At 35.7% G+C, this 15,161-nt stretch overlaps 2 protein-coding genes across 2 annotated transcripts in view; both read left to right on the top strand.

The window, feature by feature from the left end:
* Positions 1–15,161, top strand: part of LOC125850300 (receptor-like protein 7) — a 47,985-nt gene that overhangs the window by 19,862 nt on the left and 12,962 nt on the right. The gene's annotated exons all lie outside the window — the stretch shown is intronic.
* On the top strand, positions 194–1,959 carry LOC125850299 (receptor-like protein 43). The gene is made up of 2 exons (XM_049530151.1): positions 194–1,167; positions 1,470–1,959. The coding sequence occupies exons 1-2, from the start codon at positions 194–196 to the stop codon at positions 1,957–1,959; spliced, it is 1,464 nt and encodes a 487-aa protein (XP_049386108.1).

Genomic DNA, 15,161 nt, shown 5'->3' with positions numbered 1-15,161 from the left:
ATACTGTGGATTATGATTGATTTTGTAAGAACATTTTGTTATCTGCTAAAAATAAACAATGGGACGTCTCGTTTTCTTTTATTCACTTCTCTGTTTTGTCTTCCTAAGTCAAAGCTTTTCTTCATCCTTTGTGCAGCATCTTTGCTCTCCCAGTGAAGCTTTATCTTTGCTTTAGTTCAAGCAACACTTTCAAATGTCCGACAAGTACTCTAGACATTATAGTACTTCTCTCCCAAAAGCATCGTCTTGGAATGAGAGTACGGATTGCTACACTTGGGGCTGGATCATTTGTGACATGTTAACAGGTTATGTTATTGGCCTAGACCTTAGTAATGCAAATATTAGCGGAACTATTCATCCCAACAGCAGCCTCTTCCAACTTCATCGTCTTCAAACGCTAAACCTTGTTTACAATAACTTATCTGGTCTCATTCCTGATTCCATTGGCAACTTCACACAAATCAGAGAGTTGGATTTTGGTTCCAATCATTTCACTGGCCATATTCCTTTAACAATCTCAAAATTGAAACATCTCGCCCGTCTAGATCTTTCGTTAAACTCACTTGGAGGTAAAATTCCAGATGTTTTCTCTAACCTCCAAGAGCTAGTTACATTGTATCTTTCTTACAACAGCTTCATTGGTCCATTTCCCTCTTCGATTTTAAACTTGACACGTCTTGAAAACTTAGATTTGTCGAGTAATTCCTTGTCTGGTCCATTGCCAAGCAATGTCAGCATGTTTCTAAAGCTAGTTGACCTGGATTTTTCTCACAACTTGCTAAATGGAACAATACCATCTTGGGCGTTTAGCCTCCCTTCTTTATATATGTTGGAGCTCCATCATAATCTATTCAATGGACTATCTGATGAGCTCAAAGTGAATCGAGCAGTAGGGCGTTTGGATTTGAGTTATAATCAACTCAGTAATCCTATTCTTCGATCACTTCAAAATCTGACAAACCTTGTAAACCTTGACCTTTCATCAAACAACATCACCATTGATGGGGGAACACAAATCACTTTTCCTAGACTAGAAATTTTGTGGTTATCATCTTGTGAACTGAAGGATTTTCCACAATTTCTAAGAAATTTAAAGACACTTCGGGTCATAAATCTTTCTAACAATAAGATTCGTGGTCAAATCCCTAACTGGTTTAGCGGGATGAGGTGGGACTCGTTGTTTCACCTAAACCTTTCATATAATTCACTCAATGGTCACATAGATCTATCTCATTTCTATAGTCTAGTGTCTCTTGATCTTAAATTTAACTTCCTTCAGGGTCCACTACCTTCATCCATTTGTAACATGAGCATCATTAGTCTTCTGGATTTATCACACAACTACTTCAGTAACTCGATTCCAAGTTGCTTGGGTAACATGACTCAGCTAACGGTGTTGGACTTAAGAAGGAACAATTTCACTAGGAGTCTTCCACCGTTATGTAGTCAACACACTTCATGACTACCAGTATCCTGAATGGTGATGGTAAACAATTGACGACCATTATCTTGAATGGTAATCATTTTGAAGGACATGTCCCTGTGTCATTACTCAACTGTGTTGGTTTAGAAGTTCTTGATATCGGGAACAACGCTGTAAATGACTCATTTCCAGCTTGGCTAGGAACTCTTCAAGAGCTGCAAGTCCTTATATTAAAGTCGAACAAGTTCCATGGACCTATAAGTACTAGGCTGAGGTTTGGGTTTCCCAGGTTGCGGATTTTAGATCTCTCTCATAATGAGTTCAGTGGCTTACTGCCTACAGAAGTTTTTCAAAATTTCAAAGGAATGATCAAAATAGATGACAGTGACAAAGGTAAGATCGAATATATGAAAACATCTGACTCATTTTTTGTTATGTACGACGATTCAGTGAGGTTGGTGATTAAAGGATACGATATAGAGCTAGAAAGAATCACTACAATTATGACAGCCATAGATCTCTCAAGCTCGTATTGACACTTAATTGTTCTCCTTGGACATTTGACGTCAGCTTCCTCTATTCTGACGTAAAGCAAATAAAGCTCGTATTTTGTATTTGTAATATAATCTTCAATGTATTCTTCTTTTGACGATGAAGTAATAAAATAAGCAGATGTAATAGGTTAATAGTTCTCTTGATGTCATCTTTGCAAAGGAAAATGATGCAGTTGATGTTGATCTTCTTGCGATGCATGACTTCTCCCACGATGCATGAAGATAATGCTTCTCTGAAAAATACAAGTGATGTTTCCTCGGAAAACCGTAGTTGAGGATGACTTTTTCCTGCAATGCATGAAACTTTTTCTCGCGATGTATGAATCTCTCTTGCAATGCATGACCTCTTTTTTCGTGATGCGTGAATCTTCTTTCGCGATGAATAAATCTTCTCTCACAACGCATGAATATCTTTCCGCAATGCATGAATCTTCTCTTGCAATGCATGGATCTCTTTTCGCAATGCATGAATCTTCTCTTGTGATGCCTGAATTTTTTTCCCGCGATGCATGAATCTTCTCTTGCAATGCATGAATCTCTTTCCCGCGTTGCATGACTTTCTCTTACTATGCATGATTTCTTCTCTCGTGATACATGAATCTTTTCCCGCGATGCATGACTTCTTTCTCTTGCTATGTATGATTTCTTTCCGCAATGCATGAATCTTCTCTTGCAATGCATGAATCTCTTTTCTTGCGATGCATGACTTTCTTTTGCTATGCATGATTTCTTTTCTCGCGATACATGAATCTTTTCCTGCGATGCATGACTTCTTTCTCTTGCTATGCATGATTTCTTTCTGCAATGCATGAATTTTCTCTTGCAATGCATGACTCCTCTCTTGCAATGCATGAATCTCTTTTCTCGCGATACATGAATCTTTTCCCACGATGCATGACTTCTTTCTCTTGCTATGCATGGTTCTTCTTTTGCGATGCATGAATCTTCTCTTGCAACACATGATTTCTTTTCGCAATGCATGACTTCTTTTGTTATGCACGATTTCTTTCTCTTGTTACGCATGGTTTCTTTCTCTTGCGATGCATGAATCTCTTTTCTCGCGATGCATAACCTCTTCCCGTGATGCATGAATCTTTCTCTTACAATGCATGATTTCTTTTCTCGCAATGCATGAATCTCTTTTCTTGCGATGCATGACCTCTTCCCGTGATGCATGAATCTTTCTCTTGCAATGCATGATTTCTTTTCTCGCGATGCATGAATCTTTCTCTTGCAATGCATGATTTATTTTGATGACGCCGTCCCTGGTACCGAACGAAGATAAAGCTTCACCAAGCAATATAGGTGATCTTTTTGGGGTATTTTTGGATGGCGGTATCGTCTCAATCGACAATATAAATAAAAATAATCCTTGGAGTAGTGGTATTATTTCATTTGACAATACGATATAAGTGACTCTCCGGGTAGTGGTATCGTCTCATTCGACAATACAATAAAAATGACCTTCGTAGTAGTGGTATCATCTCATTTGACAATACAATATAAATGACTCTCCGGGTAATGGTATCGTCTCATTCGACAATACAATAAAAATAACCTTCAGGGTAAGAATATTATCATATCTGACAATATAGTGCAGATAAACGTCTTCCAGGTATCGTTACTTGCTGGAAATTAAATAAAATTTCTCTCTTCGAGGTTTTTATTTGTCACCACTCCGAACATAATCGTATGTCCATTATGGATTTCTCCCTGTTGGGAATTTAAATGAAATAATGCTATTCATATTCTCAAATATTTGATATAAGAAACATAAAATATTTCTTACATCCGCAGAAAAGTTGTCAATTTGGGGAGTTCTTCGCCCTTTAACTTCTCCATATTCATTGAATGGAAGAATATGCCGATCTTGAGGCAAACCTATAGACCTGCATCCATAGAAAAATTGTTAGTTTTTGAAAAAAAATGAATTGATCTGTATCGATCTCTTCAGTTGTCTGCTCCTCGTCTTGCTATCTCCAACTGATTTTTCTGATCTCCCGCTTCTTGATAGATAAGACAAAATATTTTTATGCAAATAATTTAAACATAAGAGGAAAGTTTTTAAGAAAAAATAGGTTTTCAAAAGTAATGTTTGGAAAAGGTCGCTGCCAGGTGTCATGTCACGTCAAGTTTAATGAATGTCATTCGGAGTTGGTGTTTTGAGATCTGTCTGATCACTTGTTGGGAAGTATTCAATGTTGCTCTAAACTCTCGTTGAACCTTATTGAAATTTTTGTGGTCATCCTCAAAATTTCTGTCCCAGTTAACTGTCTTGACTTATCTCGAACTGTTGGTGAGCGAATTAAGGAATTTTTGAGATCTTTTCAAAATTTTTGTCCCAGTTGCAAATCTCAAGGTAGCTTCAGTCTCGACTTTGTTGGAGAGATCTTCTTCTTGAGAATTTTTGAGTCCCTCTCAAAATTCCGTCCCAGTTTCTATTATAAAGAAAGGATAGAAATCTTACGGGAGATATGACCGAACCCTTGTGGCGCCTACGTATCCCATTGAGGCAGGAATCAAGTCAAACGTAGTTCCCCCTCTCGAGGATTAACAAAAATAAGAAAATTACAAAGAAACCGACCGAGGCCGACATAGGCCGCCTACGTATCTCATTCTTGAGAATTCAGGTCAAACGTAGTTCAAATACAAGGAAATATTAAAAGGGATAAAAGGGTGACCGAGGCCGACATAGGCCGCCTACGTATCTCATTCTTGAGAATTCAGGTCAGCGTAGTTCATTACAAAAGGAGTAAATTCTAAGCATAAACGATTACAAGTAAATAAAGGCGATTACAAGGAAAAAATAGAAATCGAGTCTTTAAACATGGTATCTTTTGACAACATTTAACTAGATTGATAGCTTGTGAAGTCCAATGTTCATGCTCAGTCATGTGACGTCATCAAACAAATGTATCGATGTGTTCTCCAAGCAAACTAATGAGTTCTCTTTCTTGTGTTTTTGTCAGATAGGCACCAATTTGATTTCTTTGATGCGTTCATCATCTTCCTGATTCACTATTCTGATCTCTTTTGAATTTGACTTATCGTGATTTTTGAACTTTTTGAACTCCTCAACAAGGTGTTTGGGTACCATGATCTTCTTGTTGTTGTCCTTAAATTCGTCTGCATCTACCCCATTGTGTTCATTTAACTTGTGACATGACATGATATCGACAGATTTGAAAATATTTCACTGAAATCATAGACAAATACTGTTAGATAGCAAATATAAAGCAAGTAAAACAAATTTTCGCAATAAAGGAGTTTTTCATTTGAAATAAGAAAATAAGAACTTGGGCCATGCCAATAAATCATTTTCCTTTTTTCAAAATATTTTGAGGGGGATTAAAACATATTGAGACAAAAATAGAGTAAATGATAGGTCTCGAGCCTCATTCGAAACACCACCAATTTAGAAACAACATAGAAAATTGTCTATTTCTACCAAGACGAACGAGGAATCAAAAGCGGAGTGGATGTCCATTTAGGAATTTGCTCATTTGGCTCGTTCTCTAGTATGATTGGTGTCTCAATCATCTCTTCAAGCACAACATCACCTTCTTTGAACAAATTTTTGATTCCTTCCCCTAGACCATTTTGCATTGGAAAAGACTTATATGAGTGAGGCAATGATTTTGAAAAAGCTTGATCAATCTTCAGCTTGTTCTGACCCTTCTTTGGCGTTAAATCAAAAGCTTGATGAAGTGCCATGATCCCAAATTCAGATTTTTTGGTTGGACAGACTACAATTTTCTCATGTTTTTCAAGGTTGGCTGAGATTATAACTTTCTCTACATTCAAACTTTCTTCAACTTCAATCATATTAATAGTCACCCCTCTATGATCCGGCATGGGGTTACTATTGACATTAGGAGTGGACGTCTAAAGAATGACGACCTCTTGATCTATCAGGTCTTGAATCTTATGCTTCAAGTCGATACAATCCTCAATATTATGCCCAGCACTTCCTGAATGGTAGGCACAGTAAAGATCATGTCTATAAAACTTGGAGTTGACATTGATATTTTTTGGATCAATTATATGTATCAGGCCAGCTGATTGCAGTCTCTCAAAAAGTTGTGTTCGACTCTAGGAGGTGAAAATTCTAAAAGGTTTCTTCTCAAGATCTGGGCGAAGAGGATCGTAATTATTTTCTGGATGTGAAGGTCCTTGACGGTAATTTGGAGGATTTTGGTGAGTTAGTGCTTGCATTTGAAAATTTGGGTATTGTGGAGCTCGGTAGCTAGGAGGGGTGTTTTGGTAGTACAGAGGTGGAGTTTGGTAACTTAATTGGATATTGGAACAATTAACTGGTGGAGCTTGGTAATACGGATGGGTATTTTGGTAATGTGGAGGTGGAGTTTGGTAAACAAGAGTTGGAATTTGATGACTCGTTAGTGGAGTTTGGTAATTAAGGGGGTAGAATTTGATAACTCGGTGGAGGAATCTGATAACTTGATTTGGTATAATAAACTGGATATGAATTTTGTGGAGATTGAGGATAACCTTTGAAAGGTGAGAATTTTTTGAAATGTCCTTTTTCATCAGATGCGCAGGAAATAGAAGACACCTCTCTCTTCTTTTTCAACAATCCTGAAGATTCAGTAGGGGCGGCAATGCGAGAAATCTTTCCAGTTTTAAGCCCATCCTCGATAGTCTCACCTACCTTGACTATCTCCGCAAATTTTACTCCAATGAGCAACATTATCCTATCATAATATTCTGGCTATTGAATGCGTATGAACACTTCAACAATCTCATTCTCAGACATGGGAGGTCGAACCCGGGCGGCCTCTTTCCTCCACCTATACGCATAATCACGATAGCTTTCAATGGATTTCTTCTTAATTCTCTCCAAAGAATAGCGATCAGGAACGATCTCCACATTGTAGGCGAACCGTTCGACAAAATCCTTAGCTAGTGCATTCCAGCTAGACCACTGGTTTATCTCATGGGAAGTAAACCATTCCAAGGCTTCTCCATTCAAACTTCGGCTAAAGAGCCGTATTAACAAGGTTTCATTCCTGCCAACTCCTATGAGTTGGTCACAGTAGATTCTCAGGTGCGCCAATGGATTCTCTGTTCCTCCGAAAGTGTCGAACTTCGGCACTTTAAACCCTTTCGGGAGGTCCAGATTCGGATGGATGCACAAATCATCATAACTCAACCCATCGACTTCAGGAGTACAATGCAGCTCCTTCATGGCTTTCCTAATCTCTTCTTTCATATTCAGTTTGACTGCCTCTTCCTTTGGCCTCTACTCTCTCTCCCGCTTCTCATAGTGATCAAGCTCAGAACAGTTGGCATAGGGTTCATTTGGAATTGGAATTTGAAAAGTAATCTTTAGAGGCAATAGCAGAGCAATAGAGGGACTCTCGGTATTTTGAGTGACTTGGTGATTTTTTGGGAAAGTCTGGGGGTTGGTATGCTGATTTTGGTGGTGGGGGAAGGTTTGCAGATTATTGACATTTTGGTTTTGAGGGGGAGGGCAAGATTGCAGGTTGGCATTTTGAGGAGGAAGTGGCGTTTGGGGGTTGGTATCTTGAGGAAGAGGTGGCGCTTGATAAGAGACGGACGCATGATCGAGAGTTGGGGCAGTTAGGTTGATGATTAGGGGATTTTGAGCAGGATTAGACGGTGGATTCTGAACCTGTTTCGCGCTTGAAGGAGGAAAGTGGAGTGGAGGTCTTCCATCTCCTGAAGGGTTGATCGAAAAAATTGGATTCGGTAGATCTTGTCTTTTTTGCATTTCAACCCTCATTTCGGCAATCTGTTGCATCAATTGCATAATTAATTCATTTTGATCAGCGACAGTGGGCTGAGCCACAATAACATCAGTCAGACCAATCTATTCATTGTTATCACCCATTACTGCCTTTTCTTTTTGCAAATTTTGATCGGGGAAGGAATCTTTGGGAGCCTTAGATCTTGTAAAATAAGGGTATTCAGCCAGCTTATCAACACAGATCAATTCTAAGCACCTGAAAAAAGAAAAATAACTCAAAAGGTAAACGTGTTAGTGACTGAAGGTGATAAATAGTGCAAGATATCACAAATATGACCGCAAACACATAAGAGTTGCTCCACTCGAAGGTAAACTAGTCCACATATTTAGAGAAATGACTAAATAGACAGGAATTTGTCTATTTGATTTTGAGCTCAGTGAATCAGAAATGTCGATTTGAATCGGGACAAAGTCGATTGTACCTTTAATTGACATACTTCTGATTTTTGATTGAGATGAATTAAATTCGAATCTCGTTGCAAGAGTTGAAAAGATAAAATTTCTCAAAAATGGAGACCGAGCCTTGAAAGGTTGCCGACGTATCTCACGAGGGAGAATTCAGGTCCTACGTAGTTCGACCAGCTTGAATCTCCTTCGATTTGAGATAAAGGGTTAATTAAATTTTATTTTTATTTTATTTTATGAGAAAGTGAGATTTGAAAAATGAAGTTCTAATTTTGTTGTGAAACTAAAGACTCGAAGAGTATTTGGACGCACTTTCAATAGTAACTTGATATTTGTGCTTAAAGGGTTCTAAAAACAATTCGAAAAGGAGTGAGCTAGAATATCTTCAAATAAAGCAACATATTCACACAAACAATTATAACACATAAGCAAATATTGCGCGTTCTAAACAAATATGTGACCCTTTTGTGCCAAGGGTAGGTCTAGCGATTCGAAGAATGTATAACGTCGTTTAAAACATTGCATTGCCTCGAAACCCAAATTTATACAAATTTTATGAACAAAACTAATAGGGGATACATAATAGGGAAAGAGATACAAATGATCAATCCCACACAGGGGCACAATCCTAAACTATGCTTCAATGGATGATCTTTTCTTTTTGATTTCTCGTCATCCTTGAATGTTCACGCTTTTGGATGAAATAGTAACTTGATCCTTTTTCGACTCAAACAAATTATAAAACTCCCAACCCCGAGAGACAATGTTTTACCAAATGACGTATACATCCTTCAAATTTAAACACATAAGCATGATTGTCTTTTATTGACCAATGGGTTAAATCGACACAAGGTGGGCTTTCTAATGGGCCCAACACGCCTTGGGTGTTGGGTCAACTTAGTTCAAAATGCGCTAAATCGGGATTTGGTTTTGCTCTACTCTAGTTCACTAAGAGTGACTTTTGAAAGACCGGGAACCCAAGTGGACAACTTAGGCTGTAATTCACGACAACCATTGGACGCATGACGAACCAATAAATTGCCGATCATTCTGAAAAAGGGTTGAGTATAAAAAAGTCCGGTTGCGGTTCCGCAAAACCGTCCTTTAATTTACTAACAGATAATAGAAAGATGTCATGAAATGCAATGACAGTTATAGCAGTTTAAGCACTTTAAGCACAAATAAGCAATTCAACAATTAATATCAATTAGTCAAATAAGTCAAATCTTATGGTTAGAACTTAATTAAGTCCCCAGCAGAGTCGCCATTTCTGTTGTGCCGTAATTTAACTATTTCTAGAAAAATCACTTTTTGAAATGTCCTAAGTATAAAACAATTTGAGAAAAATACTTAGAAAAGAGTCGCCACTTAATTTTTTAAAGAAATTAAGAAAACTTATAATTTTCAAAGATTTAAACAGAAAAAATCATTTGAAAATATCGAAGGGGGTTCGGGGTTCAATTTACACTTCGAGAAGGGTTTAAGCATTTGAAGTGTCCGCTAACATGCGGTTGACCTGCGACTTGACTAAAATATATTTGACTATTTTTAGAAAAAATAAAGATTTAGCATGAAAAATAATAACTTACAATATATTTGATTAACTTTTTAGGAAATAATTAAATAAATGACACATTTTATATTATTTTACTTTTTTTGAAAATGGGACCTTAATTGAACCATTTGAATTAAAGACAAGTAATTAAAATATTAACAAAACTAGATTAATTGGTTTTTATTTGAATCATTTTTTAAAATAATAATTTAAACCAAATTGGTTAATCTAAGCATGAAAATAATTTTTAATTAATTGGAGAATAAAAGCAAAGTTTTGACCAACTTTTTGAGAAAAAGTGACAAAGTAAAAGAAAGCCATTTTTCCAAAGTTTATTGAAGAAAAATATTTTAACTTAAAATAATTTTAGAATGAGCAAAAATGTGTGAAGAAGCGTTAAATAACACATTTTTCAAGAACAAACGATTTAACTTAATTGAGGATGTAAAATTTGACCAATATTTAATTAATAAAATAAATGACCTCAACACAAAAAAGTATTCAAAGCAAACCAACACAAAGAAAATAACTCATCTTTTGGGGAATCTAATTAAGTTAATTAAAAATTATAAAGTTAGAGTTAAACAACAAATAATAAATAATCACGATTAAATAATTAAAGAGTAAGAGAGAAATTGAATTTGGGCCTCCTTTTGGGCCAATTTCGCTGAAATTTTTGCCTTCAAACCAATCCCGTTTTTGTATACAACTGGTGTATATCAGTGTATATCAGCGTATGCATAGGCTTTTTTCATGTATCTCTTGCTTCCGAACACCTATATTTCACCTTAGCCCTGTATTTTCACACTTTTCGGCCTGTATATGAGTGTATAACGATGTATATCAATGTATACAGGCTGCATATCAGTCCCCTTTTCAGCTTTCCAGACCTGTAACATATTTCCGATTTTCTAGCGATGACCGAAGCAGACTTGATACTTGAAAATGCAAGGAGATGATGAAAAGAGTCCAATTTGAACTCCGCAAAACATCACATGTAAAGAAAGTGAAAGGAAAGAAAATTAGTATACTCTCTTGAATGCTTTCTAGAAATAAAGTTTACATGAAAACATTACTCTACGCATATGCTGGAATGAATGTGGTAATTAACAAAATGTTTCAACTTCCAATTGGCTTCCAAACAGAAAACAAGGACATGTTTCTTCAAAAATGTGAAAATCGCGAAGATGTTGACAAACCCACATACAAGGAACAAATAAAAATTTGAGGCCTACCTCCCAACATGCTAAAATTTTAACCAAACTACATGAATAAATAAATTTATGATATTGTAAGGAACAATAGATAATTAGCTTTGGAAAGGAAAATGAGTTTTAACACTTGAAAATACCAAACAGTGACATATGATTGAATAAATTGCATGAGTGCAATTCAATTTGGCTCACGTAACCAACTAATATACCATTGTTAATATCAAAGTTTGCTATTCTATAATTCATCTATTCCGAATGATATTAAGTGAAGCATTCTAATCTCACATAACCAAATGAACTTGAAGCTACAACAACATAGTCATTTTAACAATGAATATAGTTTCACGTCAATGAACCAATGCTACTATGACATATTGGGAAAGACCACCAAATCAGGCCAAAAGGAAATGAAATAAACAAACCCCCTGGAGACAGTAACTAACAACATTGATGGAAAAATGCACTTTAGACAAGCTTTATTTAGCTAGGGAAATCAGTGGGGCATATAATCTTACGAGTTCAACTAGGCAAAGAAAAAAGATGGAAACATGCTGGACATATGCTTAACAATTAGCCACGCTTACGTGGACTGAATGAAATTAGTTTTTTGATAAAAAGAAAGGTATCTTAATACAAACGATAATAACTTAAGGCGAAAAATAACAACTCTACATTAATACGAACCCTTAAGTATGACTACGAATCATGTCTCAGAGAATTACACACTTGAATCATATGACTATTTGACTCGATTATATCCATTTTAATCAGAAAAGCGAGTAGATCCATAATGAAAACGAAAGGAGGGAAAAAGCTTCAGCTACTTGACCAAGTAAACTGCACATTCATAGTAATCAAAACAGGGAAGAAACACACCATTTGAGCTTCCAAAGAGAAGAAAAAGAAATGCAATTAAACTACTATACATAATATAACACGAATGATAAACTAAAACTAAACAGAGCTGAAAATTGCTAAAGAAAGAAGATTACCTTCTTCCGGGCAGCGAGTGGAACAATGACGAGCAGAGACGACTGACTTCCACCACTACACGAGACTTTGCCGAAAAGCTTGGATGCAAGCTTCAAGAACGAAACTTTAAAAACTCGCACCTTAAAACTCTTTTACTATCTAAGTTGATTTATAAATCAATATTTCTCTTCTATCTCTCCCACTTCTTCCCTGCTTCTGTTCTCTCTAGTATCTATTTTTCCCTTTGTTTCTTGACAAATTTTCTTTTTTTTTTCCAACTCTCTCCCTAATTGTGACCCAAAGAGATGAATATATAGACGAAAATTAGTGTGAAACGATTGTAATTTGAATTTTGAATTGCTCTTTTCGAAGCAACAGTGGAGAGATTCAGAAATCTCTGAAAAGGGGACGTGAGGGTAGTTGGACGTTGCAAGCGAGGAGGACGACAACTTTTCTCCGGATTTGCCGAATTGATGCGACTGGGCGCTGGATTTCCGGGATTATTGGCGGGATTTTTCTGGGTTGCGTCTGGAGGAAGAAGAAGAGTATGGGCGGTGGGGTTGGTACTGTATGGCGTATGGTATGATGTATTTGTATTGTTGAATTGTAAGGATGAGGGGATGGGGTCGGTTGGTACTGTTTTTGGTGTTGTATTTTATTTATTGTTGAAAAAAAAGGAATTGGGCCGGTTTGGAATTGTTGTGGGTTATTTGGTGAAGAAGTGGGCCGGTTTGATACTATTGGGTTGGGAATGAGTTGGATTGGGAATTGTATTGTTGTTGGGCTGATATGAATTAAACTGGGTCGGCTGAAATTGAGAGGAAAGGCCCAAAATTTGGTCTTGCAAAGTGGTTGAAGAAATGGGTAAGGAAGTGGCTATAATTGCAATTACACGGGATTAGAATTAGAACCAATTGAAGTTAAAAATTTAGCCGATTTGAATTTAATTGGTGAATTCGGCCAAAAGTTAAATAAGATGAATTAATATAAATTAATTAATGAGCTTCTTAATCTTAACGAAAACAAAAATAATTAACTTAATTATAAACTAATTAATTCAATTACAAAACTAATTAACTCGAAATTACAACTAAAACTTAAAAGTAAAATAAAATATTTAAATAAAATGTAAAATCCTTTGTGATGATTTTCAAATATTTATAAAATAGCGTGATTGCAAAAATATACATATTTATTATTAAAAATGATAAAATTACTTAAAGAATAACTTGAAAGTATTTTGAATTTCGTAAAACTCATTAATTCAAAATTATAACCATCCCTAATATTNCCCCCCCCCCCCCCCTTTTTCTTTTTTAAGACAATTTTCGAATAATAATAAAATATACTAATTGTACACATAATTATGTAAAACATATATATCATCTAAAAAATATGAGAAGTGACAAAACTATTTAAAAATCTCGCAAACTATATTATTATTATTATTATTATTATTATTATTATTTATTTATTAATTTATTTATTTTTTTGGGAAATTCTATAAAACTAATTATTTTAAATCGTTTAAAATTGGAGAAGCTCGAAATGATTAATTTGTATTGTGGAAGGTCAAAATTGGATGTCAACATCGGTTTGTAAACTTGCTTTTACTTTTGCTTGAAGAAGATTAGTGAAAGAAGTTTTGAAAAGTCCTGGCAGGCCAGGTCGTGGTTTTACTCCCTTGAGCAAGGAGGTTTCCACGTAAAGTTGTTGTGCAATCTTTACTTTCAGCACTTTGTTTATTTTCTGTTATTGTAACTGTGTTGAGGACCTGGTCCCATAGAAAACGTGGACGCATACATTCCAACAACTTTCTCTCTTTGGTGTCAACGTTTCATCTCCGATACCTATGAATTTGTCTTCCTCCTTAAGGTATGTCAATCTTAAGGTAACAAATTTGGAAGGTGTTCTCACGGAGAGCTTATTCCTTCTGCCAAACTTGGAAACACTCTATTTGAGTAATAACTATCTTCTCAAAGGAGTTTTACCAAAGATCCAACCAAACAGCACTCTGTTGGAGCTGGATATTTCATACGCAGGAATCTCCGGTGAGATGCCTGATTCAATTGGCACCTTGAGTTCCTTGATCTAGACTCCAATGTAGGCTCTGAAAACTGGGTGGAAAACTAAAAAAAAAAAAAAACTTGTATAGTAGAGAGGTCTTGATTCCTTTTTAATGTTTATAGTACTTGAATTTTTTGAATTAAATATGGGCTGGGCTGCTTCATGCAGCTTCTAAAATCCCATTAAATTTAGCCAACTTGATTTGCCATTTCATACAATAATATATGGTCAAGAATTAGAATGTTGGAAGAGTACTCCATTTGCAACATCAATTAGGCAAATGCAAAACAACACATCTTTCTAGTTCAACATTTTTTTATTATCTTACAAACAATGGTTATGGTAGGATGGATACCATCCCTCGAGTTATAGCTCGGAGAATGAAAAAAATCTTGATAGGAGTTTGCCCCCTTTAATGGGCCTTATACGACATTGGACCGTATTATTAGTCAGGCTCCAAAGTGGGCATTGGACATTATATTGAGTTAATAGTTCAAAAATTATCTTTCAAAATGACATACTAGACAATAGAACAAAGTTATGAGTTCATCTGAACCTAGTAGGTTTAATTTAAACTCTTTATGTGTTAAAAAAGAAGGTAGAGTAGCATTGTTATTAAAGGAACAAATGAATTACAGATTTTTCGACCTTCCATGATTATCTTAGATTATTAAGAAGTTCCCAAAATAAATGGCACTTGTAGTGTTACCATGTTGTACCTAAGTATAATGCTTATGCCAAATTTTGTAAATTTGTAATAGAGGGTCTATTAGAAACAATCTCTCTACTTCCACAAGGTAAGGGTAAGATCTGCTTACATTCAGTATGTTGTTTGTGTCATTTAGTTGTTGGGAACAACTATAAAGATAGTACCATTTTTTGTTATGTGTTACATATGGCTCAATCCTTAAGACAACAAAGCTAGTCTTCTGTATATGTGGATAGGAAAATTTTATGTAGGAGATATTTGTCTCAAGTTCACATTTCTACTTTATTGAAATGATCAATCATGTTTGGATTGGAATCTCCTTTGTTTGATTTCTTCTTCTCTATTATTTGAAAAAACTCGTGGAAAAGACAGAAGATACGTGTAAATCCATCACTATCTCGGAAATTTGTTTGCAAAATTTTTTTCTGCAGTGTGTGTTACACATGATGCAATCTTCAACATTAATATATATAT

The sequence above is a fragment of the Solanum stenotomum genome, unplaced genomic scaffold, assembly GCF_019186545.1.
Source record: "Solanum stenotomum isolate F172 unplaced genomic scaffold, ASM1918654v1 scaffold15910, whole genome shotgun sequence".
In the NCBI taxonomy this organism is placed as follows: domain Eukaryota; kingdom Viridiplantae; phylum Streptophyta; class Magnoliopsida; order Solanales; family Solanaceae; genus Solanum; species Solanum stenotomum.
This window is presented reverse-complemented; position numbering and strand designations above follow the sequence as displayed.